The sequence below is a fragment of the Elgaria multicarinata genome, chromosome 20 (assembly GCF_023053635.1).
Source record: "Elgaria multicarinata webbii isolate HBS135686 ecotype San Diego chromosome 20, rElgMul1.1.pri, whole genome shotgun sequence".
Taxonomy (NCBI): domain Eukaryota; kingdom Metazoa; phylum Chordata; class Lepidosauria; order Squamata; family Anguidae; genus Elgaria; species Elgaria multicarinata.
The window spans coordinates 1,321,252-1,348,045 of record NC_086190.1 but is presented as its reverse complement, the minus strand read 5'-3'; the positions used below and the strand labels follow the sequence as shown (position 1 = coordinate 1,348,045).

At 48.9% G+C, this 26,794-nt stretch overlaps 1 protein-coding gene across 1 annotated transcript in view; it reads left to right on the top strand.

Moving 5' to 3' along the window:
- Window positions 1–26,794, top strand: part of CAMTA1 (calmodulin binding transcription activator 1) — a 696,337-nt gene that overhangs the window by 473,133 nt on the left and 196,410 nt on the right. Inside the window, exon 5 of the mRNA XM_063145348.1 lies at window positions 22,357–22,428. Within this exon, the coding sequence (XP_063001418.1) occupies window positions 22,357–22,428 (72 nt within the window). The remainder of the gene's footprint in view (window positions 1–22,356; window positions 22,429–26,794) is intronic.

Sequence of the window (26,794 nt, the reverse complement as noted above, 5' to 3'; positions counted from 1 at the left end):
AGAGCTGGGCGAGGCCACCCTGGAGCCTGACCGTCCCTTTTCTCAGCAGCAAAGCTCCTGCCACAATAGACCTGCAGCCTTTGAAGTGCCCGAAGGGGCTGGACTGTTTTTGCCATGATAGGATAATGTTGTTGAAATGCCTCTTGTTGAAATGAGGCTTGCGGAGTGGCACCTGGGATAGTTGTCTTCCAGGCACACAGAGAGAGAGGGAGAAAGAGAGAGAGGATTTCTGTGGTCTGATCTGCGAGTGGCAACGTGGTATCCCGGAAGCAGCTTGTGACCGTGCGAGGCGTGAGGGCATGGCCAGAAGGTGGAGGTCTTGCCGATCTTGTCCTGGGTATTTGCAAAGGACTTTGTGGCTCTAGGTAGTGACAACCAATGAACGAACGATCAAACAGAGGTGATCTGTCTGGGGTGGGTCTTGGCCACTGCTGCTCCTTTGCTCAGAGGAGGCAGCCCAGGAGTCCCCAGGGGTTTCTTCTTCTGGCATCACAGCAAGGCTTGGAAGAAGCCCTTTGCTTCCTGGGTGATGCCAGCCTTTGCAGGAGCCGGTCCCCCGCCATCTTGCTTCCTGGGTGGCACATTGGCCAAGAGAAGCACCTGCATGACACATGGGCAGAAGATGCATAATCCCATTAGAAGCTCAGGAGTATTAAAAGCCGCCATCTGTGTGAGGACTCAGACAGCATGTGCAGCCTGGCTCTGAGCACCCGTCTCTCGTAGGGAGAAAGAGGTGGGTGAGATGTTTCCCCTTCTCCTTCCAGGAGCCTGGAGGCTTAGGGGTCACCTTCCTAGCAAAGCAAAAGAGAAAGGGGGGAGGGGAGAAAGTCACATAGAAAACAATGTGAAGAGGAATGCCTGGATGAGGAACTGCTGGAATTCACGGTGTGTTTGCCTTCCGTCAGGGGTGCAGAACCAGAGGCCCTGAGCCAGTCTGGCCCTCGGTGTTCTCCGGTTGTCCACACATTTGCAAGCTCGGTTCAGCCTCCCTTGTGTGCAAAAGATTTCACAGAGGCATGGAGGGACTGGGAAACCGTGGGTGCTGAACGTTCAGAGAGCAGCCCCTTTCCAAACCTGTCTCTGGGACTGATCAGATCCTTTGGAAGGCAGAGAACCAAAAGAAAGAAAGAAAGAAAGAAAGAAAGAAAGAAAGAAAGAAAGAAAGAAAGAACATCATAGGCTGAACGTCAACAACACGGGAGATTAAATTTAGACAAGGGACAAGAGCTAGTTGTTCTGGACAGTTTGGCGAGAGACAGCTCTGTGGAGTCCATGGCGCACGGAGGTCAATGAGCTACGGCCGCCGCCTTCTCCAAGCCAGCCTTCTCCAGATCTGTTGGACTGGAACGCCCATGAATCTCAGCCAGCATGGCATTATGGGGGTTGCGGTCCAGCACATCTGGAGGGCACCACGTTGGAGAAGGCTGAACTCTGGGTTCCGGGAGACAGGCGTGGGTCTTCGGCACTGAGAGGGAGCCACGTTTCCAGCGCTTCTGACTGATGTGCTCCCAATGGATTTATGCTCCCCTCTGAGTGAGATGAAGAGATGGGTGATGCTCTGGGGGATATGGGCCCCCAGTGGGGAAAAGTAGAGGGAAAAGCCCTGGCAAAGTGTGCCGCCGCCAGTGGCCCCATAGCTGCGTTTTCTTTGGCGAGATCCCCGACGGGGCGTCCCTCTTACTCAGAAGTGGCTCTTTAGCGTCCTTTGAAGTCGGCCTCTTTGAGAGTCGGCCTGGAAGCATGTCGGCCCCACATGCAAATGCTGTGGGCTGGCGGATGTGGAATCCACTGTGAGAATAATTAAATCCTCTTCAGGGAGCACCCGCATTTCCATCCCATCGCAGAGGAGCCGGGCCACTTTGCGAGCGTCGGTGAAACAGAAATCAACAAAAAGGAGAGCTGATTGAAATATTAAATTATGGTAAGCAGGCGCCTTGCCAGGAGGCCTCACACAAGCAAATAGGCATTGATTTTCTAATTATATGAAGCCCTGGTTGGACGCTGCTTCACTTCTGCCAGTGCAGGGGATTGATTGCAGTAGAGGGACAGGTTGGGGGGGGGGGGAGAGAGACAGAGAGAGACCCCTTCCCTGGAACGAAGGGATGAGAGAGGGCAAAGGCTGCTCACAGGCGGCCAAAGGAGGACCAAATGGCCTCATCCGCCAGGGTTGCAAGAAGGCAGGCAGGTATGAAGGTTGAAGAAGGTGGGGTTAGTACATCCTCCTCCAGAGAAACCCCTCCCCATCTCTCTCTCTCTCTCTCTCTCTCTCTCTCTCTCTCTCTCTCTCACACACACACACACACACACACACACACACACACACACACACGTATGAAAAGTCTCCAGCATCGCATTAATGTCCCACTGAAGATTCCCCAGTTCAATTCTGGGTAGAAACGTAACGTTTCCTTCCCCTCGCTTTGTTGTCTGTCTCCTCCTGCTCCCACAACTCCCCATCTTAGTGAGGGGCGCTTCCCAAACTTTCCTCCCCAAAATTTGGGCACCTGGGTTCCTTGGACTTGTCTCCAGAGTGACACCCATGTAGTAGCTATTCCCCGTGGCTCTCCTTGTTGATTTCTGAACGTTGTACAGAAGGCTGAGCACAACGTGGTTGATGCTGCTGCTTTGAGCTCCTTGTGCTGCTCCTTCCTCTTCCTTGCCAGTGTGCATTGACGAAACACTGCAAGAAAGCAAATGGTGCAGCTGCATCAAGATTTGTGTGTGGGGGTGTTTTATCGGTGGGCGGGAGAGCACGTACAGAAAAGCAAAACAGGACACACAGAGAATCATTGCAGTCACGCAGAGAATCACATCAGGATTGGGTCCTTTTTTCCTTTTCTTTTTTGCAATGTTTTATTGAAACGCATGTGCATTGGAACAGGCTGCCTCTGGAGGGGGGGAGGTCGAGCTCACCCTGGCCAGAGGCATTTAAGCAAAGACTAGGCGGCCACCTGTCAGGGATGCTGCAGCTGCAAAATCCCTGCATTGAGCAGGCGGTGGACTAGATGCCCTCCAGAGTCCCTTCCAAGTCTATGAATTGATGGGCGTCAGGATTGCAATGGGGGTGGGGGAGAAATACAAAGGGAATAAAGGAACTTAAAGCTGCAGCAACCTGCACAAGCTCCAGTCCCAAAATTGGTTTCAGAAATTATCTTAGCGGAACTGGGATTCCGGAGGCACAATAAAGGCACCTGGGGAGGGGGAGGGGGAGGGAAATGCTCACCTCCCGGCTTCCGGTCTCTCCACTCTGATTGTCAGTGCTTGTTCGGAGTCCTCTCTTGCTTTGGTCACTCTACGAAGCCCCCTGCGCATTGCACTGGTGGTGTCTTATTTTCAGAGCAGACCAACGCTCCACCTGGATTTTTACAAGCAGTTCCACAGATTCATCTTGGGTTTTGCTTTAGGAAACATCTGTGAAGGCTTGGGGGATGAATGGGAACCCCTGTGAGAGATTCCACTTGCCTTTGGAGGACCTTAAATTAATGCTTTTGCATTGGGGAGAATTGCAGCGGCAGCTCCAGAAGGAGACCATCTTTGGCAGGACGCATCCCGGCCATTCTCTGGCCCAGCAGTGCTGGCCATTATCTGGCTTGGCACTGGGGCTCATGGCAGAAATGTTGCCTGCTTTAATCTAACTGCTTTACCCTAAGGCAGGTCCCGTTCCTTCGCTAACACAAGCCCACAACAATGGTCCCACCTCCAGGTCATCTTGCGCCATCAGTCTACAGTCTGGGATCAGAACGTAAAGGTGTGCCTGAACCTTGAAGGGTCCCTGGATGCTCAGGTCATAGAATCCAAGCATTAGGCAGAATTTCAGGATGTTAAGGGCTGAGCTATACCTCCGGGGTCTCTACACTCTTGCCTGTGGCCGTACCAGGCTAAAAGTCACTGCACTCAGTAGGTTCCAGTACCAGAGGCATAAGCCTATATGCACCAGTTGCTGGGGAATATGGGCAGGAGGGTGATATTGCACCCATGTCTTGTTTGTGAGTCCTGGTTGGCCACCATGTGAACAGAGTGCTGGACTAGATGGACCCTTTGTCTGATCCAGCAGAGATCTTCTTACGTTCTTATGTTCTTATCGTGGATGGCAGCTGGAGGCTTCTGGCCATGCCCTGTGCTCTTATTTACTCACATAAAGGCCTACTTACATGGATCATGGTTGATAGCTACCTTCCTCATCCTTGAATTTTTCTAACCCATTCAGTATAGAGAAGGAAGGAAGACAGGCAGGCAGGCAGGCAGGCAAGCAGGCATATTTTGAAAGGCCAGTCTAAGCTAGGGACCCAATGGCCACATCTTCACATGGTGACTTCCATAAATGAAGTGTCCACTGTGGTCATGGTTCCCAAGAGCTCTGAGTACAACTACCTCCTGGGGACCTTGTCTCCTGCATAATAAGCTCCCTTGAATCTGTGCCCGTTCCTTTCAACATTGGGCCCGCCCAGGGAAACGCTCCGGCGGCTTGTGCCTCCTGACCCAGTCTCAGGCGCTTCCTGACAACTTTCAAAGACCACCTAATGCATCGAGTAGGAAAACAGAAGTGTTGTGGGAGGCTCAGCAGTTCATTCAGAATGACTGGAAATCCAATTTTTCACGAGCGGCTGCAGTAAACAGAGAGATGCTTTCATTTCCCTATCATTAATTCATTGTGATAAACTGATCATAATCAACTCATTTAGCATTAATGTGGCTGTCATAAAAAAGTAACTAAAAGCTACAGCTCCTGTTGGAGGAGAAGTAGCTCAAGGCATCCACTCCCACACGAGCCTAGAAATGGATAAAAACAATGTCCCCCTGGCTGACCCTCCTTCTGGCTGGCCACACACCATTCCGTTGGGGCAAGAGAGTCCCTGCTAGGGATGTTTTGCATGTGTGCGACACATGTCGGCCACCTCCCCGTGTTCCTAATCAACGAAGCTGCAGTGCCTGTGCCCTGTGCGCCGTAGGACCAGTTGTGCTGGTGTTTCCCAGCTGGGAAGGTGGGGGGCGGTTGGGGGAGGCAGGGGCATTCGGCCAGCCCGGTCGATGTGGTGACCTAGACTTCATTGACTTCTCTGTCTGGAAGAGGCCGTCATGTGGGAGAGGTCGTGGCCTCTCCCATACTAGAGGCCTTCAAGAGGCAGCTGGACAACTGTCAGGTATGCCTTAAGGGGGATTGCCTGCATTGAGCAGGGGGTTGGACTCAATGGCCTTGTAGGCCCCTTCCAACTCCACTATTCTATGATTCTAAGTCATGTGCAGAAGCTCCCTTGAGAAATTTCACTATGATTGACTTCCTTCCTTCCTTAAAACTTTCTCCGGTGTAGGTTGGCCTGCTGAGAAATCTCCAACTCTGCTTTGCGAAATTTAGCAACGGCTGGGATTGCGGAACCCATACTTCCTCACGCAGGACCTTTTCCTCTTTGATGGATGTTGGCTTTCCTCAAAATCCCTCCAATGGCTCACCTGATCAGCCGTCCCCAAACTTGGGAGTGATTTCAGCCCTCCTCCCTCCCTCCCTCCCTCCCTCCCTCCCTCGCTCTCTGACCCGCACAGAGCCTGTTCCTCTGTGTTGTGCTCCCAAGTGGTTTTATTGGGCTGGTCTTTTTTTTGTAAACTGCCTTGTTATCCTCTTATGATGAAATGTGATGTATCGATAATGTACATGAATAAAGCAACGCCCGTGCCTTTTAAAAGCAAGGCAGCCCTGGCTAGTGGACTCAGTCACCTGCCAAACTGCGAAGAGGAAGGGTGTTTGTCCCTGGAAGACCCTAAAGGGATAAGGAAAGGAAGGGAAGGCAAATGGGCGATATCTTTCCCTAAAGGAACACACACACACACACACACACACACACACACACACTTGCTTCTCCTCACTAGGGATCGGTGAGAAACTAGCTTTGCCGTGGGGGAGTGTTAATGGATTTACCCTATTTGCACCTCCTGAGCCTTTCAGCGACGTGCAGGCTGAGATCTGCCTGTTTGTGGGCTTCACGGTGCAGCTTGTCTCAGGCAAAAATGCACACAAAGAATTTGCCTGTGAGGGGAAAGTGTGCGCACAATACAAATATTTGAAGGGGGGAATGTATGCACCAAACTGCATTTCAGCAATGCTAAGTACTTGGGGGGGGGGGGAGGAAAAGATGTGTGTGTTTAAATCATGCACACAAAAATAAGTGCATTTGCACAAAATATATAAATTTGCTTGCAGATTTCCCTCTTATTATTATTATTATTATTATTATTATTATTATTATATTTATTTGTATCCCGCCTTTTGCCCAATAATGGGCCTCAAGGCGGTATTACAAAGTTTAAAACATACGTTTTAAAACATAGGAAAAGAAATGTTAAAAAAAAAGTTTAAAATTCACAACAAAATTATAAGTCAGTAGGAGAATAAAACAACCAAATAAGGGGACAGGCCCTCGTCTTGGTGTCGCCCCCTTCGGAGGTGACCCAGCTGGTGGCGGACCCACCCCCAAAGGAGCCTGCTTCTTAAGCTCCCAGTCCCAAAAAGATGTTGCAGCTGGGGGTGAGATGGTTCTGTGCTGGGAGCCTGAGTCTGCCAGGAGGCAGTTGGAAGGTTCCGCAGACTAGGCAAACCCCCAAGGCAGGACAACAGCAGCTGCTGATTGGCCCCTTGCCTTGTAGGCTTCCTCTCCTGGCTGGATCCGATGGACACGATCCCAGGTAGTAGGAGCCTGCCTCTTAAGCTCCCAGTCCCAAAAAGATGATGCAGCTGGGGGTGAGATGGTTCTGTGCTGGGAGCCTGAGTCTGCTAGGAGCCAGTTGGAAGTAGTAGCAATAGTTGCGTTCCCAGCAGCAGCACAGAGACTCAAATGAGAATGTGAGTGGATGAGATTCCCAAGAGCTATTCTGTAAAAAAAACCCAACCCCTCAAAACACCAGTGTCTTGGGAAGGATCCATCTCTGCCCCACCACCACCCCGCAAACACACACACACACCCCCGGCGTTCCCAGGGTCTTCCTCTGCAATCAGTCTTCCCCAATAAGAGCGCTTTGAGCCTCGTGTCAATTAAATCCATCTCTCTCTCCCCACCCCCTTGCTGCCACCACCACCAAATTTCCTGGATTCTTTAAATCCAATTGTAACATGTTATCAATTTTTTAGCTGTTATCTCGCTTTATAGCCCTTTAATATATTATTAATCTTGGAGATCCAGCCTTCTGCCCCTCCAAAAAAGGGAGCAGAAGAAGAAGTCCCCCTCTCTTTTTTTCAAATTTATGTCTCCAGCATGAATTTTATGTCTTTTTATCTGGAAATGCATTTAATTTTTATTGCAGTCTTCACTCATGTCGTCTTTATTCCAGCAATTGGATTTATTAAGATTTGTTTCCTCTGCAGCCGGGCCCTTTCTCTGCTGCTGCCACCGCCGCCGCCTCTGCCTCCGACAGTATTAATTTGGAAGTCGGTGCCATAGACCCCCGTGTCCACGTTGCTTGAGGAGGCAGGCACAAGCTACCCACTCAGCCCTGTGGAGCCGGTAGGGTGCTGCCACACATGAGCAAGCTTCTAGAGCACACTGGTCGTTGGGTTGATGAGTTGAAATTAAGCTCAGGGGAGAAGGGTTTGGGACGACAGGGTAGAGCGCAACCCGACATGCAGGTCCTGTCATAGACCCCCATTCTTAGTGGTGGTGTAGCGGAGCTCTTAGGGACAAGGCTCCACCCATTTCTATTAGCAGGGACGCTGCTGACGTCATCTGCACCCCTCCCCTGAATCCCTTGTCCTGGCTGAGTTTTGCTGCAATGCTCTCACACACACACCACACCACACACACACAGCCCCCTCCCTCTGTTTCTCATCCGTCTCTGAAGCCACTTGGCTTCAGAGGCGATTGCACTTCAACACCCAGGCTCTCTGATGCCTCCAACTGGGCCCTGGGGGCAAATCCCAGGGCCCTGCAGCCTAGGCCTGCCTCTGAAACAACTGCCCAGAGAGGGTCAGGCAAGGAAGGCAGGGGAGGAAGCCACCTTGTATCCATGCCATGGAGCCAGTAATTAAGTGAGTTTAACTAGAATGCAAAACGGCACATGCTCAGAGGGTGTGGGTGTGTTTAAAATCAGGGTTGGCAAAGAGTTTTGTTGTTGTTCTAGCATATCAAGAATGCAGAAGTGGTTTTAAAGCATGAGTTGATGGCGGGGGGTGGGGGGCAGGGAAAGAAAAATGTTCCTTGTGTGTTTCACAGCTGCAGTAATACACACGGTTGTGTTAAAGCCCACCTCACCCACCAGCCTAGGCATTTGAGACCCATGTGTCCAGGGTCTCAAATGACTGAGCTGCACCACTATTCGGCCTCCTTTGCTTCCCATGGGGCTTCCTTTCTCTCCCTCTCCTTGATGGGCTCCCCATCTGTTGTCTAACCCACCACTTCCCCTCCACCAATGGCCTCCATTCCTGCCCTCTGTCAACCCCATTTTCTCCCCAGCATCCATCCTTCCTGGGGGAGCCTCCCGTCCAGTCATGGTCTGGTTGATCCCTTCTGTTGGAAGCCAATGGACTGATGCATCACCAAAGGCCTTCCAGGGTTTCAAAAGCTAGTGAATGGGGCCAGCATCAAGGTTAGGGATAGGTGGGCCCCTACCAAGACCCCACACCTAGCAGGGACCCACTGAGGAAAGCCCTCTGGCATTGCTCCTCCCTCTTCCACATGGCAACCTGCTTCTTCACCTGCCTCTTGCTCTGGCCCAGACAAAGGTGGCCATGAGAAGGAGAAGCAGGAGTTGCCCCGGCCTCCTGGCTCCTTGGCTCTCTCTGCCTGTCAAGGAAGCAACTGCTGGCAAGTTGGATGGAGATGGAGGAGGAGGAGGAGGAGGAGGCACAAGAGCAGCTGGTGACCCTGGCAGTGAAGAGGTGGATTCACTGAGGGAGTGGCGGCATGGAAGGGGTCTTGCCCAAGAACCCTTCAGATTCTGGAGTTGGCACTGATATAGATGATGGCGATGGTGATGGTGATGGAGTAGTGAGGGGTCCAGAGGGAATTCCTGCTGTGTCCTGGATATCAGACAATTGCTAGGTTGGCGGTAGAAGGAGTCATGCTCATGTCATCCTTTGGGTCTACAGATTTCCGTTAAGCATCAAGCGAAGATCCTGGTTTCCGAAGGGGGCATTTTCCCTGCTCGCCACTTCCGGGAACCCCCTTTTCCCTACTGAAAAGTCCTGTTCTGCCCCCTCGGCCAACCATTCAGCTGTGCTCTTTCCTCCTTGGACCTAAAGCTGAATCAGATTGCAATCCACTTAGTTAACATTAATTCTGGAGTGTTTCACTCTTTGCTTTGAGTTGCTGCACACCCTCTTCTCTCCAGAGACCAATGGGATTTTAATCAGCTGGCCTGATCTCCGGTTAATACTAACCACATTCTCCGACTGGGGACTGAAACATTGACTGAGACCAATCGAGCGGTGCTGTCTCCAAGGGCCAGAAGATACTTCACTGCCTTGAGTTCCTCTTCCCCCACCCCAACAAACCAAGGTGTACTGTTGTTGTTGTTGTTGTTTAAAAGTAATGGTTTCATTTCCTCTTCTCTGCTTGTCTTGGGGACTGTGGGGGTTCTATGCAGAACTGTGCTGTGTGACCACTCAAATGCCCAGGTCCTTATAATGTTCCCCTGGACAAGAATAGAGGAGATAAATATTGTGAAGCATTTCAAAGGATTATGGAAATGGAGCTCTCAAATCCAGACCGGGAACGTGTGTTGTGCAGCTCATGTTCTCTGAGGCTCCTGTGTTAACAGATTATGGAGAGGTCTTGATTACAGAAGAGCATCACATGGTTCCCACCTTCCTAGGATCCAGAAAGCCCTCAAGTCCTCTGTGTCCGGAGGAGGACATGTTGCCATCCTCTGATTCTGAGGACTCTACCCAGGAAGATGCCATCATACCACACCACAGCTACTTACACTTCACCATAGAATCATAGAATCATAGAATAGCAGAGTTGGAAGGGGCCTACAAGGCCATCGAGTCCAACCCCCTGCTCAATGCAGGAATCCACCCTAAAGCATCCCTGACAGATGGTTGTCCAGCTGCCTCTTGAATGCCTCTAGTGTGGGAGAGCCCACAACCTCCCTAGGTAGCTGATTCCACCGTCGCACTGCTCTAACAGTCAGGAAGTTTTTCCTGATGTCCAGCCGGAATCTGGCTTCCTTTAACTTGAGCCCATTATTCCGTGTCCTGCACTCTGGGAGGATCGAGAAGAGATCCTGGCCCCCCTCTGTGTGACAACCTTTTAAGTATTTGAAGAGTGCTATCATTTCTCCCCTCAATCTTCTCTTCTCCAGGCTAAACATGCCCAGTTCTTTCAGTCTCTCTTCATAGGGCTTTGTTTCTAGACCTCTGATCATCCTCGTTGCCCTCTTCTCAACACGCTCCAGCTTGTCTGCGTCCTTCTTGAATTGTGGAGCCCAGAACTGGATGCAATACTCTAGATGAGGCCTAACCAGGGCCGAATAGAGAGAAACCAGTACCTCACATGATTTGGAAGCTATACTTCTATTAATGCAGCCCAAAATAGCATTGGCCTTTCTTGCAGCCATATCGCACTATTGGCTCATATTCAGCTTGTGATCTACAACAATTCCAAGATCTTTCTCGTTTGTAGTATTGCTGAGCCAAGTGTCCCCCATCTTGTAACTGTGCATTTGGTTTCTATTCCCTAAATGTAGAACTTGGCATTTATCCCTATTAAATTTCATTCTGTTGTTTTCAGCCCAGCACTCCAGCCTATCAAGATCACTTTGAAGTTTGTTTCTGTCTTCCAGGGTATTAGCTATCCCACCCAATTTGGTGTCATCTGCAAATTTGATCAGCGTTCCCTGCACCTCCTTGTCCAAATCATTAAAAAAATGTTGAAGAGCACTGGGCCCAGGACTGAGCCCTGCGGCACCCCACTCGTTGCCTCTCCCCAGTTTGAGAAGGTTCCATTGATAAGTACTCTTTGAGTCCGATTCTGTAGCCAACTGTGGATCCACCTAATAGTTGTTCCATCTAGCCCACTTTTAGCTAGTTTGTTAATCAGAATGTCATGTGGTACTTTGTCAAAAGCTTTGCTGAAGTCAAGATATATGACATCCACAGCATTCCCACAGTCCACAAGGGAGGTTATCCTATCAAAAAATGAGATCAAATTAGTCTGACAGGATTTGTTCCTGACAAATCCATGTTGGCTTCTAGTAATCACTGCATTGATTTCAAGGTGTTTACAGATTGACTTCTTTATAATCTGCTGCAGAATTTTCCCAGGGATGGATGTCAGACTGACTGGTCTGTAGTTCCCAGGTTCCTCCTTTTTGCCCTTTTTGAAGATAGGGACAACGTTAGCCCTCCTCCAGTCGTCCGGCACCTCACCCGTCTTCCATGATTTTGCAAAGATAATAGACAAAGGTTCTGAGAGTTCTTCCGCTAGCTCCTTCATTACTTTTGGATGCAGTTCATCGGGCCCTGGAGATTTGAACTCATTCAAGGAAATTAGGTGTTCTTTGACCATTTCTTTATCAATCTCAAACTGCAATCCTGCCCCCTCAACTTCTGCTTCACTTTTTCCAGGGGGGTCATAGACCCGCTTTTGGGAGAAGACCGAGGCAAAGTAGGAATTGAGCACTTCAGCCTTTTGTTTGTCGTCTGTGATCAATTTGCCATCCTCATTAAGCAGTTGAACCACCATTTCTTTCCTCTGTCTTTTACTACTCACGTATCTGAAGAAAGCCTTTTTATTGCTTTTAGCATCCCTCGCTAATCTCAGTTCATTCACAGCTTTAGCCTTCCTGACGCCATTTCGGCACTTCTGCGCCACTTGTCTGTACTCTTCTTTTGTAGCCTGGCCTTCCTTCCACTTCTTATATGTATCCCTTTTTGTTTTCAGTTCATCAATAAGCTTTTTGTGGAGCCACATTGGTCTCCTCTGTTGTCTTCTATCTTTTCTCCTTGTTGGAATTGTTTGTAACTGTGCCTTTAAAATTTCATTTTTTAGATACTCCCACCCATCCTGCACTCCTTTTCTCTTTAGGCTCCCTTGCCACGGGACCTTACTTATTATAGTTCTGAGTTTATTAAAATCAGCTTTCCTAAAATCCAGAGTACGTGATTGGCTACGCTCAACTTTTGTCTCCTTCATAATCAAGAATTCAAGTATGACGTGGTCACTTTCCCCCAGAGTTCCCGTAACTGCCACTTTATCCACTAAGTCATCCCTATTGGTCAATAACAAGTCAAGGATTGCCGATCCTCTAGTTCCTTCCACCACTTTCTGTAGGAGAAAGTTATCACCCATACATGTCAGGAATTTCTTGGAAGGGCTGCTTTTGGCAGTAATGGTCTCCCAACAGATATCAGGGTAATTGAAGTCCCCCATCACTACTACATCACACTTCCTTGAAACACTGGCAATTTGTTGCTCAAAAGTTTCGTCCTCCTTGATTGGGTGGTCGGTAGTAGACTCCGATTATCATATTCTTTTTATTCCTAGCCCCATTTATTTTAATCCAGACGCTCTCGACGGGGCTCCCAGTCTCATCCGCCTGTATTTCTGTGCAGGGATAGGTATTTTTAACATATAGTGCAACTCCACCTCCCTTTCTATTTCTTCTGTTCTTTTTGAACAAGTTATATCCTTCAATTGCTATATTCCAGTCATGGGAGTCATCCCACCAAGTTTCAGTTATACCTATCAAGTCATATTTGCCTTCATGTAATAAGAGTTCAAGTTCGTTCTGTTTGTTTCCCATGCTCTGGGCATTAGTATATAGACATCGGAGACCAAGTGTTTTATAGTCTGGCTTTGTTCCTACCTTGTTGCAGACACTATTTTGGGACACTGTTGGAACTGTTCTCTGTACTGTGGTGCCTTGGCCTTCATCCATTGTTGCCTCAAAATTTACGTCTCCCACCCCCGTAAGATTCAGTTTAAAGCCCTCCTGATGAAGTTCTTCATGCTGTGGCCGAACTCATTCTTTCCAGCCCTTGTGAGGTGCAACCCATCCCTTGCCAGCAGTCCATGTTCCAAGTAGCGTAGCCCGTGGTCCCAGAATCCAAAACTCTCACGACGGCACCACCTTCGAAGCCAGTCGTTCATCCGGAGTATTTTTCTTTCCCTTTCTAATCCTCTTCCAAGAACCGGGAGGATGGATGAGAAAACTACCTGGGCCCCAAAGTTCTTCAGTTTCCTTTCCAGAACTTCAAAGTCTGAAATGATTTCTTCGTAGCTCTGCTTGGCGACATCATTTGTTCCCACATGGATGAGAAGAAAGGGGTATGTGTCCGTGGGCTTTATGAGCGTCGGTAACCCTTCAGTCACATCTCTAATCTGTGCTCCAGGGAGACAGCACACCTGGCGAGTCCATGGGTCTTCATGACATACTTGGGTTTCAATCCCACGCAGCAGGGAGTCTCCCACAACGACTACTCTTCTCTTCTTCTTGGTTGACCTACCTTCTGTCTCTTGGTCACTGTTGCATGGTGTCTCCTGTACTTCTTCCTCTGCAAACGGTCCTTCAGTCTCATTCTCCAGAAGCTGAAAGCGGTTGCTTAACTCTAATGGCTCCACCGGTGCAGAACGCCCTCTAATTCCTCCGCTCCTAACTATCACTCTTTTCCAGAGAGTTTCCTCTTCATTGGCTTTCCTCCCCTCAGCATACTCCACTTCTGCTTCAGCTGGCTGTTGTTCTTCAATCTCATGTGCTTCTTGTTGCTGTTGCAGTTCCACTGTTCGGTCTAAGAACTCCTCGACTTCTCTTATTCCTTGGAGGGTGGACACTCGCTGCTCAAGTCCTCTCACTTTTTCTTCCAAAAGTGCCACCAGCTTGCACTTGTTGCAGGTATACGCCATGTTGAGCTCAGGCAGAAACACGAACATTGCACACCCTTTGCAGGTCACCACCTCTAGGGACTCCTTTCCATCCATATTGTCGATTTCTGCTTTGGTTTTTTTTTTCCTTTTTGATTATAGTGGAATTGCCTTTGCTTTGTTGTGTCCTCTCTGAAGGTACACAGCTATATGAGTATGTCTTAAGGGAAAGTAAGATCTTTGGGGGGGGTTGTTTGTTTTTGGTGGTGGTTTTGTGGGGGGGGGTTTCTCTTTATGTTTTTCTTTTTTTCCCACCTCTTTTTTATTTATTTATTTTATTTTATTTTTATTTTTATTTTTTTAGAGGCCTCCCCTGCCAAACTCCCCCTGTCAAACTCCTGTTTGCTCTTCCTGTTCGCTTGCTCCCTGGGAATCTGGCTTACTTTTCTAGCTCCTACTTGAGCTGGGCCAGCTGCTCTTCCCTGCTTCTGCTCAGCTCCAAGTCAGGAAGCAGAATGAGGTCACTGAAAGGCCAACAACAATCAACAGCAATTAGGCACTGATTGCTGAGTCCAACTGATAATCAGGCCACTCCCCCTTCAGCTCCTGCAGCAACTATAAACACCGACCCTCTCACTCAGCACTCAGGAGCACATGGCAAGCACACGGCCTGTTTGAATTGGCAGCCTCCTGGGTTTCCTTGAGGCTTCTCTTCTTCCCCTTTCCTTGGTCTCCTCTTCCCCTACACTCCCCCTGTTAAACTCATGTTTGCTCTTCCTGTTAGCTCGCTCCCTGTTCGCTCGCTCCCTGGGAATCTGGCTTACTTTTATAGCTCCTACTTGAGCTGGGCTAGCTGCTCTTCCCTGCTTCTGCTTAGCTCCAAGTCAGGAACCAGAATGTTCACCACAGCCTGAGGCTGCTGAAACAAACCAGGGCCGTTTAAGGGAGAAGGCCTCAGCCCATGGAGAGGTGGGGCTAACAGCCTAAAGGAAGCTGAAACCATAATTAGGGTTCAGTCACAATCTGATGCTTGTTGGAGCAACGTAACAGGGAAGTTTGTCTAGCTCCCAACACCACTTGGAGCTCTCCATGGTGCTGTTCTGTTCCTGCCTTTCTGTGAAATCTCTCTCCTGCTAAACCTGCCCTTGGTCTGAACCAGTTTTATCGTGGACACCCTGTAATCCAGACCTCATAGTGCAGAGCGATGCTAGGCCCTCACTAGGACAGGGCTCACTGGCTGAAACCAAATAGGCCTGCCCAGTCCAGAGGCTGCCACAAAGGCTGAGGTTGCAATCCTTTATGCCTTTTCCTGCTTAAATGGGGTTTGGAGGTCAACAGGTAAAGCACAAGGGTAGACGCCTCCATCAGGCCATTTGCCTGAGCAGTTTTGGCGCTTACACAGAGGGTAACCAATTGCCGCCTCTGCTTGCTGCTTCTCTATGCGACAAACGGAACTCACTTCTTTCTCCTTTTCAGCCATAGGATTAACATGCTACACTTTTCTTTGACTAATATTATCTGCTCCCCCTTCTTATTCGTATTATCAGCAGGGGGTGTCAATTTTTCCCCAAGACGTATTTTGAAAATATTATTAAGCGTTGGCATTTTGTGTTTGCAAAAATAACTCCGCCACAGAAGCCGGCAGCCTTGAAAATCCTCCTTAATTCAAGCCACCCTTGTGAGTGATTATCTTGAGTGGCAAAAGCAGCATCTTCCCTTAGTGTGTTTGCTGATAAGTGGGGGTCCTTTTTAATGACTCACCTGAAGTGACACCTCCCCCTCCCGCTAATCATGCTATGGAGCCTGCTAATGATCCAGGACCAGGAAGGCTTTCATTGTCCTCAGAAAGAGTTTTGCTTTTTCCAAAGTGGGTATCTGGTGCCAAAGAATTCTGGATCAGAACTGGCAGAGCCCTTTGTGTGGGAATCGAATGGTTAGAATTCTAGCACCAAAAGGTTTTCAAGGCTCGCAAATCACAGAATCATAGAATAGTAGAGTTGGAAGGGGCCTACAAGGCCATCGAGTCCAACCCCCTGCTCAAGGCAGGAATCCACCCTAAAGCATCCCTGACAGATGGCTGTCCAGCTGCCTCTTGAAGGCCTCAGGTGTGGGAGAGCCCACCACCTCCCTAGGTAACTGGTTCCATTGTCGTACTGCTCTAACAGTCAGGAAGTTTTTCCCGATGTCCAGCTGGAATCTGGCTTCCTGTAACTTGAGCCCGTTATTCCGTGTCCTGCACTCTGGGAGGATCGAGAAGAGATCCTGGCCCTCCTCTGTGTGACAACCTTTTAAGAATTTGAAGAGTGCTATCATGTCTCCCCTCAATCTTCTGTTCTCCAGGCTAAACATGCGGGTTGTTTCAGTCTCTTTTCATAGGGCTTTGTTTCCAAACAAATGAAAACAAGGAGATGAAGCCTGGGAGATTTACAGGCATTTGGTTCTGTTATGATGGGGCAGGGAGCCTCCAATTGCTGGCCAGTACTGATGGGAGAAGCAAGGAGCACGTCCCAGTGGCAGACGGGGACGTCTAACAAGGGGCCGGGCCAGCGGCGCAGCCCAACACAGCAACTGCCATTGTCAAAGGGAGGGGAGCTCCCCTGTGAGGAAACGTTGCAACAGCTGGGACTGTTCAGCTTAGAAAAAAGGTGGGTGATGGGAGGACATAACCCAGGTGCCTAAAATGATGCCAGGTATGGAGAATGTGGAGAGGGAGACATTTTTCTCCCTCTCCCACAATACTAGAACATGGCTGTGTACACCAGTTGCTGGGGGACATGGGTGGGAGAGTGTTGTTGCATTCATGTCCTACTTAAAGGCTTCCTACAGGAAGCTGTTTGGCCACTGTGTGAACAGAGCACTGGGCTAGGTGGACCTGGCTTTCATCCATCATCAGGGCTCTTCTTGTGTTCGTATCCTGTGGCAGACTTTGCCAACTGCTCAGGACCCATCCTTGCATGGAGACAGGAATGGGTGGAGGAGGAGGAGGAGGAGGAGGAGGAGGAGGAGGAGGAGGAGGAGGAGGAGGAGGAGGAGGAGAGCTCTGGCTTGGGGTCAGTCATGGCTTTGTCACCCTGGTTCCTCCAGGGTCAGTTTGCAGGGAATGGGGAGGGGGCAGAGGCATGGGGCAGGCAGTCCCTTGACTCCTGTTTTCCCCCCCTTCCAAATCATGCTCAGGTATTCTGAGTTGCTGCTTTTGTGCTCAAAGGCCAGCATCAAGCCCTCTGCCTTATAGGGGTCTGTCCTACAGATGGGGAGAATTTTGATGATGATGATGATGATGATGATGATGATTAAAAACAAAATTTCAAATTTCTTCATAAACAGAATAGAAAGAACTTGACTTGTAAAGAAAAACAGATGTGGGAGAAAGCAAAAGGGGGACCCTGCGAGTCTGTGGCTCATAATCGTCTGGGTTGGAACCCCTGTGTGTCTTCAGCCGTGTTTGTGGTGCTGAATTCGGGTTGCCACCTCTTTTTTTCTGCCAGGCTCCTCACCTTTAACAGCTACATGGCAGTATATGGTGGAAGTGGAAACCTTGTGAGCCGCTTCCTACCCGCGAGGGCTGTTTGGCAGCGGAACAGGGCTGTCTCGGAAGCTGGTGGGTTCGCCTTTGCTGGAGATATTTAAGCAGGAGTTTTGTCAGGGAGGCTGTAGCATAGTGGGATCCTGCATTGCAGATGCTCCACTGAGCAGGGAGGGTGACTAAATGAGCTCACGGGCCCCTCCTGAGTCCATGGTTCTATGAGTTCTGCTGCTCCTCAGTTCAACAGACCCCCTGTGAACATCTCATGCAACTTCTGTGAGCTTACTCAGTTTCCCCGGAGCGAATGTGAATACAAATGGGCACGTAGCAATGGGGCCTTCCAAGAATTTCTAGCCGTTTTTGTTAATGTTTCTCTCTTGCCACGTTGAATCCTTTCTCTCTTGCCATGCTGGCATCGGAAAGGGACCGAGGGAATGAGAACACCGAAGCCAACCAGAGGCACGGATTGCAGTCCATGGGTTGAGTCTCTCACTCTAGGATAATTCCAGGGAGCAACCAGCGGGCATCTGGAAAGCTTTACATGATGTATTATTTCTCTGTTTTGTTTTTATCCCGCCTTTCCACCCCCCAAAAATGGCACTCAGAGCAAGGAGGGTTCCAGGGAGCCAGATTGCAAAGACATGAAAAACAGGAGCCCACTCAAAAGCTGACAAAAAAAATCAGGCACACCACGAATATCTGTGATGTCCACAATCAGTGTGAAAACTGCAGGTGCTGTTCTTGCGGTTCAGCGCCTCACACAGGTTGCAGTTGTGGGAATGTTACCACTGGATCCATGAAGAAAAGGCGGCACCTGGTTGTGCACATCGATGTGCAGTAAAGGTGCATGCGCTGGCATGAGATACACATCAACCATTCAGACTGGTGCTAGAGAGGTGGGGCACAAGATCTGGCAACAGTTATCCATGCCTTGGTTACATCACGGTTAGACTACTGCAGTGCTCTCTACATGGGGCTAACCTTGAAGAGTACCCCGAAACTTCAATTGGTTGAAAGCATGCCAGCTAGCCTGCTAATGGGTGCTTGTTATGCATGATCACATCACACCAGTACTGAAAGATCTGCTGTTTTCTGAGCTCAGTTCAAGGTGTTGGTTTTAACCTTTAGAGCTGTAAATGGCTCAGGACGTGGCTTTCGGAGGGATCACCTGCCACTCTCGCTGGTAGAGGCCCACTTGTCAGACACATGGGAAAAGGCATGCTCCTCTGTCACTCCCAAACTCTGGAATGCTCTCTCTTTGGTGTTGTGAATGGTCCCTCTGTGTGCAGATAGGGGCTTCTTTAGCTTGGCTTTTCCCATTGATAGTATGGTGTTTAAGGCTGGTTTTAGTGCTTTGCTATGTTTTCATTTGATTGTTTTTTTATTTTCTAGGGTTGTTGTTGGGTTTTTTTGGGGGGTGGGGTTGTAAACCACCTTGGTAGGTGTTTTACAACTGCACCCTTATCTGGACAGAGATAGCCTAGCTACAGTGATCCATGCTCTGATAACCTCTCGTTTGGATTACTGCAATGCGTTATACGTGGGGCTGCCTTTGAAAACGGTCCGGAAACTTCAACTGGTACAAAACAGGGCAGCACGGTTCCTAACAGGGACTGGCCTGGGGCAATGCAGAAATAGCCACGGAATCCAAGTACTCCTCCAGCATGAAAAACCATGCAAAAACCCTCTTGGCCTCTCATCACCTGGGAAAGGAAAGGAACCTCTCGTGCAAGCACTGAGTCATTACTGACCCTTGGAGGGACGCCCGCTTTCGCTGACGTTTTCTTGGCAGGCCTTATAGCGGGGCGGTTTGCCGTTGCCTTCCCCAGCCGTTATTACCTTTCCCCAGCTAACTGGGTACTCATTTTACCAACCTCGGGAAGATGGAAGGCTGAGTTGACCCGAGCCGAGCTGGCTGCCTGAAACCAGCTTCACCTGGAGTTGGTGGCAAATGCCGTCACCACCTCCTAGACTTGCACCAGGAGACTGGGCTATTTCTGAATGCCCCCACCCCACCCCACCCCCTGCAATGCCAAGCAATCCGCAAGTAACTCCAGAGGGGAGGGAAAAGTTAATATCTTCAGAAGAGGCAATAGCAGCTCATAACTTATTTAGTCTTGGTATTTATTTCAGCAGCAAAGAGGCAGGAAGCAAAAGTTTGGCTTTATCTGAAAACTGCTTTATCTTAATCCTCTGCTTTATGGCATCCGGGGGTTGCTAATATTTACACAGAGCAGCTCGTTTTAAAATATTTACAGTGCATATAGCTCTTAATGGCGTTAATATTTTAAAATGCTTTGGCACTGAAGGGTGCTAAACTCGCTTGCTGAGGCAGTATTAAAAAAAAGGGTGGGGGGAGGCTTGTGTGTAATGACTCAAAAGCCCAGATCAGATGGGCCTGTCTTTGCCTTTGGTTCTTCTGCAGTGGTGGAACGAATTTGCTCCTCCTGGCACAGAATCGTATCCAATAATGTCTCACATATCTATGAGAGTCTCTCTGTTTCCCATCTTGTGGCCTTTTCCTTCTCCTCTTAAACCAGCCTCCCCAACCTGGTGCCCTCCAGATGTGTGGGATGACAGTCCCACAAATCTGGAGGCCACCAGGTTGGGGAAGACAGCTATAAAGCTATACTCCAACTGATCGGGGAAAGCGAAAGATGAAACAGTTGAGAAACATGAGAGTCTTGCAAAAGGGAGAGAGAGAGAGAGAGAGAGCATGATCAAGGTATGCATCTATGTATTTATTGAAAACATTCTTCTTCCAATCTATCCTGAATGTCCAGGAATAGCCAACAGAAGGTGGCGCTAAAAACAATTGCAGCAGATTTTCAATTTATTTATTACTTCAAGAAAAAAATACACTAGAGGTTAAAAGCTCAGGGAAACCAATGGGTATTTGCATTGCACATGCAACACATTAGTCTGCAGAGGAGGGGGGAATATTAAGGTCCTAATTAACCCCGTCCATGCTGCGTTAGCAGGGACATCCCTGCTCAGATGAGCAAGCGAGCAGTGCCCATAGACCTGGCTGTGGGGCCCTGGTTTCGGTGGTCTGGCTGGTTTCTTTGTAGTTCTCTCTTTTAGCCGGGGGGAGGGGGGGCGCACACCCTGGCATCTTCTGGGCCTGTCCCACAATGCACTTGAGTCTTGATACCCTGCAACTATTGTGCATTCTATTATGGGGGTATGAATTAATTATGGTTGTAATTAGGGTTGGCAAAACGGGTGTGTATCTGCACTGCAGAGTGTGGATCAGGACTCTAAATGCTCATTACCGAAACTCCATATTCCAGGGCTGTCAGCCTTTGATCATCCACCAGTCATGCGATTAAAAGGGGGATGTGTCTACCACACCCGCCTTCTGTTCTTTTCAGTGGCATCTTGTTGGCCATAGTTGAATCCAACAGGACAGTTCTTACAGCAGTAATATTTCCCCCCCAGATTGTAGGGAAAGAAAATTCTGTATTTGTTCCCAAGTTATGTTTTGTTAATGATTCACCTCCTTGCAGGTGAAATGCAAATGGTCTTATAATTTTCTATATAGTTTGGATGTTATGGGGTTAATTTCCTTTCTGTGTGTTCTGGTCAGTGTAAAGCCCAAAGTTCAAATGTTCAGTTAGGATGCAATCCTATGCAAGTTCAGATAGAAAATAAAAAGCCCTGCATCTCCCAGCATCCCCTAGCCAGGCCTGCTGGTCTAAGCCTGCCTAGGATTGTGCCTTTACAGTTCTACTGGGCCTAAAGGCCTGCAGAGCAAGCAGAGGGCAGGAAGTTGAAAAAGGGTTCTGTTTGCATTGTGGAGCCTGTAATTTACAAGAAGTTTTAGTTTTCTTGCAAAGAGGTCAGAAGAAAGACATGGGGACTTAATTAAGGCAAAAGTGAGCCCTCCTGATTAGTCAGAGTTACAAGAGCACAGGCTTGGTTTAACATGTAAAAAATTGATGACAAAAGGCATTTTTTTTAGAGAGGGATTGAGAAGAAGAAGTTGATAGGCTGGAAGAAGGGATGAAATAGGATCAAGGAAAAAAAGCTGAGGATTCTGATCTTGCTGGGAAGAACTTGGGCAAAATAGGGATGGTCCAGTCAGGATTCGCTGGATGCATGTAACTTTGGCTGTTTTCTTACCCTTTTGTTCTTATGTTTTGGGGAGGGGGTGTTTTGTACCCTTTCAGATGTTAAAACCCTAATAATAATAATTGTTATTATTATTATTATTATTATTATTATTATTATTATTATTATTATTATTCAATACATTTTTTAAAATGATGTTTAAATGTTGTGGTCTCTTTTATTGTTGGGTTTATTTTTAATTTATTTATTACACTTACATACCACTCCCATAGCCAGGGCTCTCTGGGCGGTTTACAGAAATTCTAAAATTGAGGTAAAAACAAGTATACAAAATTTAAAACTCTAAAACACAGAACATACACACATAAAGCATTAAAAACCGATTAAAAACTAAACATGTGGGTAATTTGGATGTGTACAAAGCCTTGAAGCCAAACCCCTCATTTCCTAAAAGTATTTACAAGAGACCCAGAGGGTTTTAAGGCTGTTTGGTGGAGGCAGCTGGGGGTGGGTCAGGGGTGAAGGATTTCCACATGGTAGCAGCGGAACGTCTCATTGGAAGGGAAGGCCAAACAGGAGTGGGTCAGGCCATCTCAGCCAGCCTCCCTTCCACACAGGGATCAGAGGGTTGCTGGCCCCATCGCTCGTGGCATCATCCATGTGTACCCAAAAGTTCACATCTGTAGCACTAACTTCACCGTGTGGGTGCACTGAGATGAACAAGCCTTGAGACAGAGTGATATCACATCTGGATCACTCCTTGATTGAAAAAGCAAATGATCTCTGGAGATTGTCTTATGGGAAAATTCCGAAACAAAAAGGCAACACATAGCCAGAGTGTGGGAATGAGTGACTTTTAATTTAGAATTCAACACAAGCCATTTTTTTTTGGTCTGCTCTCAGGTTCATCCTCTAACTCTCAATTTCTTCTTCTTCTTCTTCTTCTTCTTCTTCACTTCTCTCCCTTTTTAGTGCCTCTACGGCTGCTACGTCCATTCCTCAATCATCCCAACTTTCCACCGAAGGTGCTACTGGCTTCTTCAGGTAAGACAACGTGGTATTTTTATCTTCTGGTGAAATCACCGTTACGGGTTTTGAATGGATCCAGATCTGTTTGGATAACGGGGAAGGTGTATCGTTTCTGTATCGTTTTCATTGGCGTCTTCTTTTCTGTGTGGTTCGAAATGAAAGGGGTGTTTCCATTTCAACAAACATCTGTTTGTGGGATTGCATGTCCCACACATCCCGGAAGGGTTTGATGAGTGAAGCGTCTTCTGATCCTTGCATGTCCGTCTGATGTTTGGAAGAGGCCACTGCAGAGGCACAGGGAAGCAAGACTGAGGAACCCTGGGCTAGAGGCTTTGCACCAAAGGCAGAGCAATGAGTAGCCGAGAGAAAGTGGACCAAAGGAGGAAATTGGTGGACCCCAGTGCTTGAACTGGGAGGGGCTCTGGGGAGGGCGCCATTTCCTTTGGCTCCTTGATGGCTGAAACAATAAAAGCAATGAGTTCCTTTAGGCTCAAGCTGTGGGGGAGGCAGAAGTCTGAGATGGAGGTCCACATGGCCTGCAGCTACAGCTTGTTCAGGACTCCTCTCAAAGCCTTCGCACAAGAGGTGAGAAGAGATCCCCCAAAGCGCTGCTGGCTTTTAAGTGAGTTCTTGTGGGTCTCCCTGCCGGTCCCTCCTTTGGCCAGGGCTCAGTGGTGGCACTCAGCCTGCAGGCCCACCTGCCCACTGGCCACCCCAAGTCCAGCACACAAATTCTGATGGAGGGGCGGAGGGATGGCGGATGCTGCTTGAGCCCATCCTCCACTCCTTCGTGAGGTTTCCAGCAGTCATTCAAGCAGGGTTGGTGGAAGTGTTCTGTGACTTCTTTGTGTTTCTGGCGTTTCTACATTCTTTGGAAAGCGACTGGCTTTGCTGGGAGTGGAGATGGTTTGCGATAAGGCAGAGCTGGGGGAAACTCCCCCTTCCAGTTTGTATTCTGGTGTCGTGACTGAGGCACAATTGCTGTGTTCGGAACCTCTTTAAAAAAATATGAATGCGATCTGTTCCGTGCATCGGTGTAAAATGGGCTCCATGATCCCAAGTGAAAGGGGAGGTTCCTTTTTACTGTTGCTGCTCTGGACATTTAGAGGAGGCATGGGGGCGGGCAGGGCAGGGCAGGACAAAGGACGGCTGCATTTTCCATTGAACTACAAAAAATAATAATACCATTTTTTTAAAAAAAATCAGTTATTGAGGGCTTTGTGCCTACTAAGCCCTGGCCAATGGCTTCAACACGCTTTCTACTTGGGATGCTTATACGGTTTTGCGGCTTATTGATTGACTGATTGATTGACTGTTGTTTGTTGTTGTTGTTGTTGTTAAGAACGGTGCTCAACTTCAAGAGAAAGTGTGCTTAATGGTCCCACCCTTAATGGAAATAAATTCCTGTGGAATCAGTCGGATCTTCCAGGGTTTTGGTTGTGTGGATTTCTGGGTTAATCAGATGATACCGGCAATCAAGGGGAAATGCAGCACATGGCAAAATGCAGCCATGTGCGATGAAGCGATGGCCGTGGGGCAACTGGGGCAGGCAAAAGGGGGTCTTTTTCTCCCTCCCCCCCTTTATTTTATTTCCTGAAATCTTCCGGGTCGCTCCAAAGAGCCGTCACGTGGGGCAGGCTGTTATTTCCAAGGCTTACCGAAATCAGTGGCGAACGAAATGTGCCGGTGCTTAAAGTAGGGATTGTGCGTGGACAGAAACATGGAGGAGCATTTCCAGAGCTCCAAAATGCAATGCTCAGTCTCTTCGTAACCCCCCCCCCCACTGAACTATCAGTACTTCCATCGGCTGGGGTTCGATCGTGAATCGTCTTTTGCTCAGAGCCACCTTGTGTGAAGCTTACAGGCCGTGAAGCCCCTGGCCCTGGACTACCATTCTCACTGTGATCGTCTTCACTGGGGGTGGGAAGGAGGGCAAAGCGGAGGCTTTTTGGCGTCTTATTTCTCTGTGACCATTTGAAAGGCATGAAGCCAGCTATTTCCCTGCCAACCAGGAGCCCCTGGGGCAGTAGGAGAAGGTTGGGGGGGGGAGGGGACTTGGAAGTGCTGAACAGCAGGCCAACGGAGCTGGGCCTTTGTAGGCCTGTGACGCCTGTGTCCGCGACACGGCTGAACGGCCGCTGCACTGTATCCCTGTCCGGGGCAAGGGGAGATGGCCAGTCTGCCTCAGCAAACCAAGCCATTTCCTTAAAATTCAGAAAACAGATTCGTCTTTTCCAATCCCCATGACATGCCCATTTGGGCCCCATTGCACCTCCCATGACGTCCCTGGGAGTCTGATAGGGTCCAGATCCTGCCTCCATCTTTCCCGCTCCTTGTGCAACATTTCTGCACTCAACCAACTGCCTGTTGAACTGGAGCCACAAAACTCTTGTCCAGCTTGCCTCAGGCAGCAGACAGCTGCTCCGTGGATTATTTAACTCCCATCTCTGCTGGTGACTATGATGGATGGCATGATACCAAGCTCCGAATGAAACTCCAGATGAAATCTGCACTATTGGCATCATCACACCACGGCCAGGCCGAGGCCTCCCCCTCCCGCTCCTCCAAGTCCCTCCGTGGGACTGATCTGAGGATGCTTCCCCAACCCTCTCCCGGAAGCCTCCACCAAATGTTGCCTGAAGTGACATCGGAGGCAGAAATGAACAGGTGGGCCACGAAACATCACGCAGAGCAAAAAGTTTTGCCCAAAGGCCCAGTGGAAAAGGCAAAGGACATATCTGCATTCGTTCATTCGTTCATTCATTGTATTTTGAAGGAGCCCAAAAGCCAAAGCTCTCTGGGTGCTTCACAGAAATTAAAAACCTAAAATATAGCATGATATGAGCATGATATAAAACCTTTACAAGTCTAAAATACAATGGAAACACAATAAAACGCAGCAGAAAGATAAATACCTAAAAATGCAAGCACACATTTAAAAACAAGACTGAAGGACTAAAACGTCCTAAGAAATGGAAAATGTCTTCATCTGGCACCAAAAAGGCCACAACGGAGGTTCCAGGTGGGCCTTTCTGGGTTGGTCTGCTAGTCTCACCTCTGAAACACAAAGCCACTCTTTCTGTTTAGCCAGGCAGTTAAGGCCTAATTCATGCAAGGAGCAGGTGAGGTGGTGGGTAACCTCTCCTGCACGCTGGGCCTCTTCAGTGGAGAAGGGCCTCAGGATTGATTGCTCTTCTCTGGGTGTAGAAAGCTAGTCTATCAGGGAGAAAGCTGGGGTAGATCTCTTTTCTGGCAGCTTGATTTCTATGTGCAGGAGTCTTTTGCATGGAGGAGGAGTATGTGGCAGCCCTCCCTGCCCCCACATATGCTTTATGGGGATGATAGACTCACCTTCCTTTCCGGGTTAACCCAAGGAGTAATGAAATGGTGCACATGAAGCACTTTAGAGCCTACTCTGAATGCTGCGCAGTTGCTTTGGCCTGTGTTTGAAATAACTTCTGGCACTGACCTTCCATGTCTGTTTACCCCCCGCAAAAGGCTCCCGCTCCGCGGATCATTCCCTTCCTGGGAATGTCTGCTTGGTAGCTCCTTAGCTGGGGGGAATCTACACTACTGCTTTAAAGCGCTTTATAACAGTTTTGACAACTGTTGGGGCCCAGGACACAGGTTTCAAAACATTGCTTTAAAAGCACTTTAAAAGCAGTAGTGTAGATCCCCCCCTGGTTCCTCCCCAGACCGGGGAATTGATTGGGATGCAGGCAAGGCCCACTGGACGTCCATTTCTGCCTGAGCCCATTCATGAGCAATGACGCGGGGCCAAATTGCTTCAATCAGCCACAAGGACAAGGCTGTGCCTTCGTGGCTGTGGAAGGACAAGCGGTGTTGTGATTCATGCGAGCATCTTCCTGGTGGAAATGGGCATCCTTTGATGGTGTCCTCAAGGTCACACAACTTGGAAAAGAGAGAGACAGAATGAGAGAGAGAGAGAGAGAGAGAGAGAGTGTGTGAGTGAGAGAGAGAGAGAGAGAGAGAGAGAGAGAGAGTCCAAGAATGGATCGTTCCCTTTCAGACACCTATGCAGCTTCTCCATTCAGCGTCAAAGGTGAAAGCGGGGATAAGAAAGTCGGAGCGCTCTTGTGGTGCCAAACAGACCGTTGACCATCTCGGAGTCCTTGTTTGCCACCGCTTCTGTTTCAAGGTGGTGACAAAGAGGGGAATTCAGGGCTTGGGCTGCCCAAGTGACGCCTGAGCATCTACGGGCCGGACGTCATTTCAAAACCCATCAATTGTGGCCATCTGTGCTACTTGAGGCTAGAAATTGGGCGCCCCACTGTCATTCTCTTTGACTGTCAAAAGCACCTAGTGGGCTCCCCTCCCTCCCTCCCCCCCCCCCCCCACCGCTCCAGCTCCCGACTCTCAA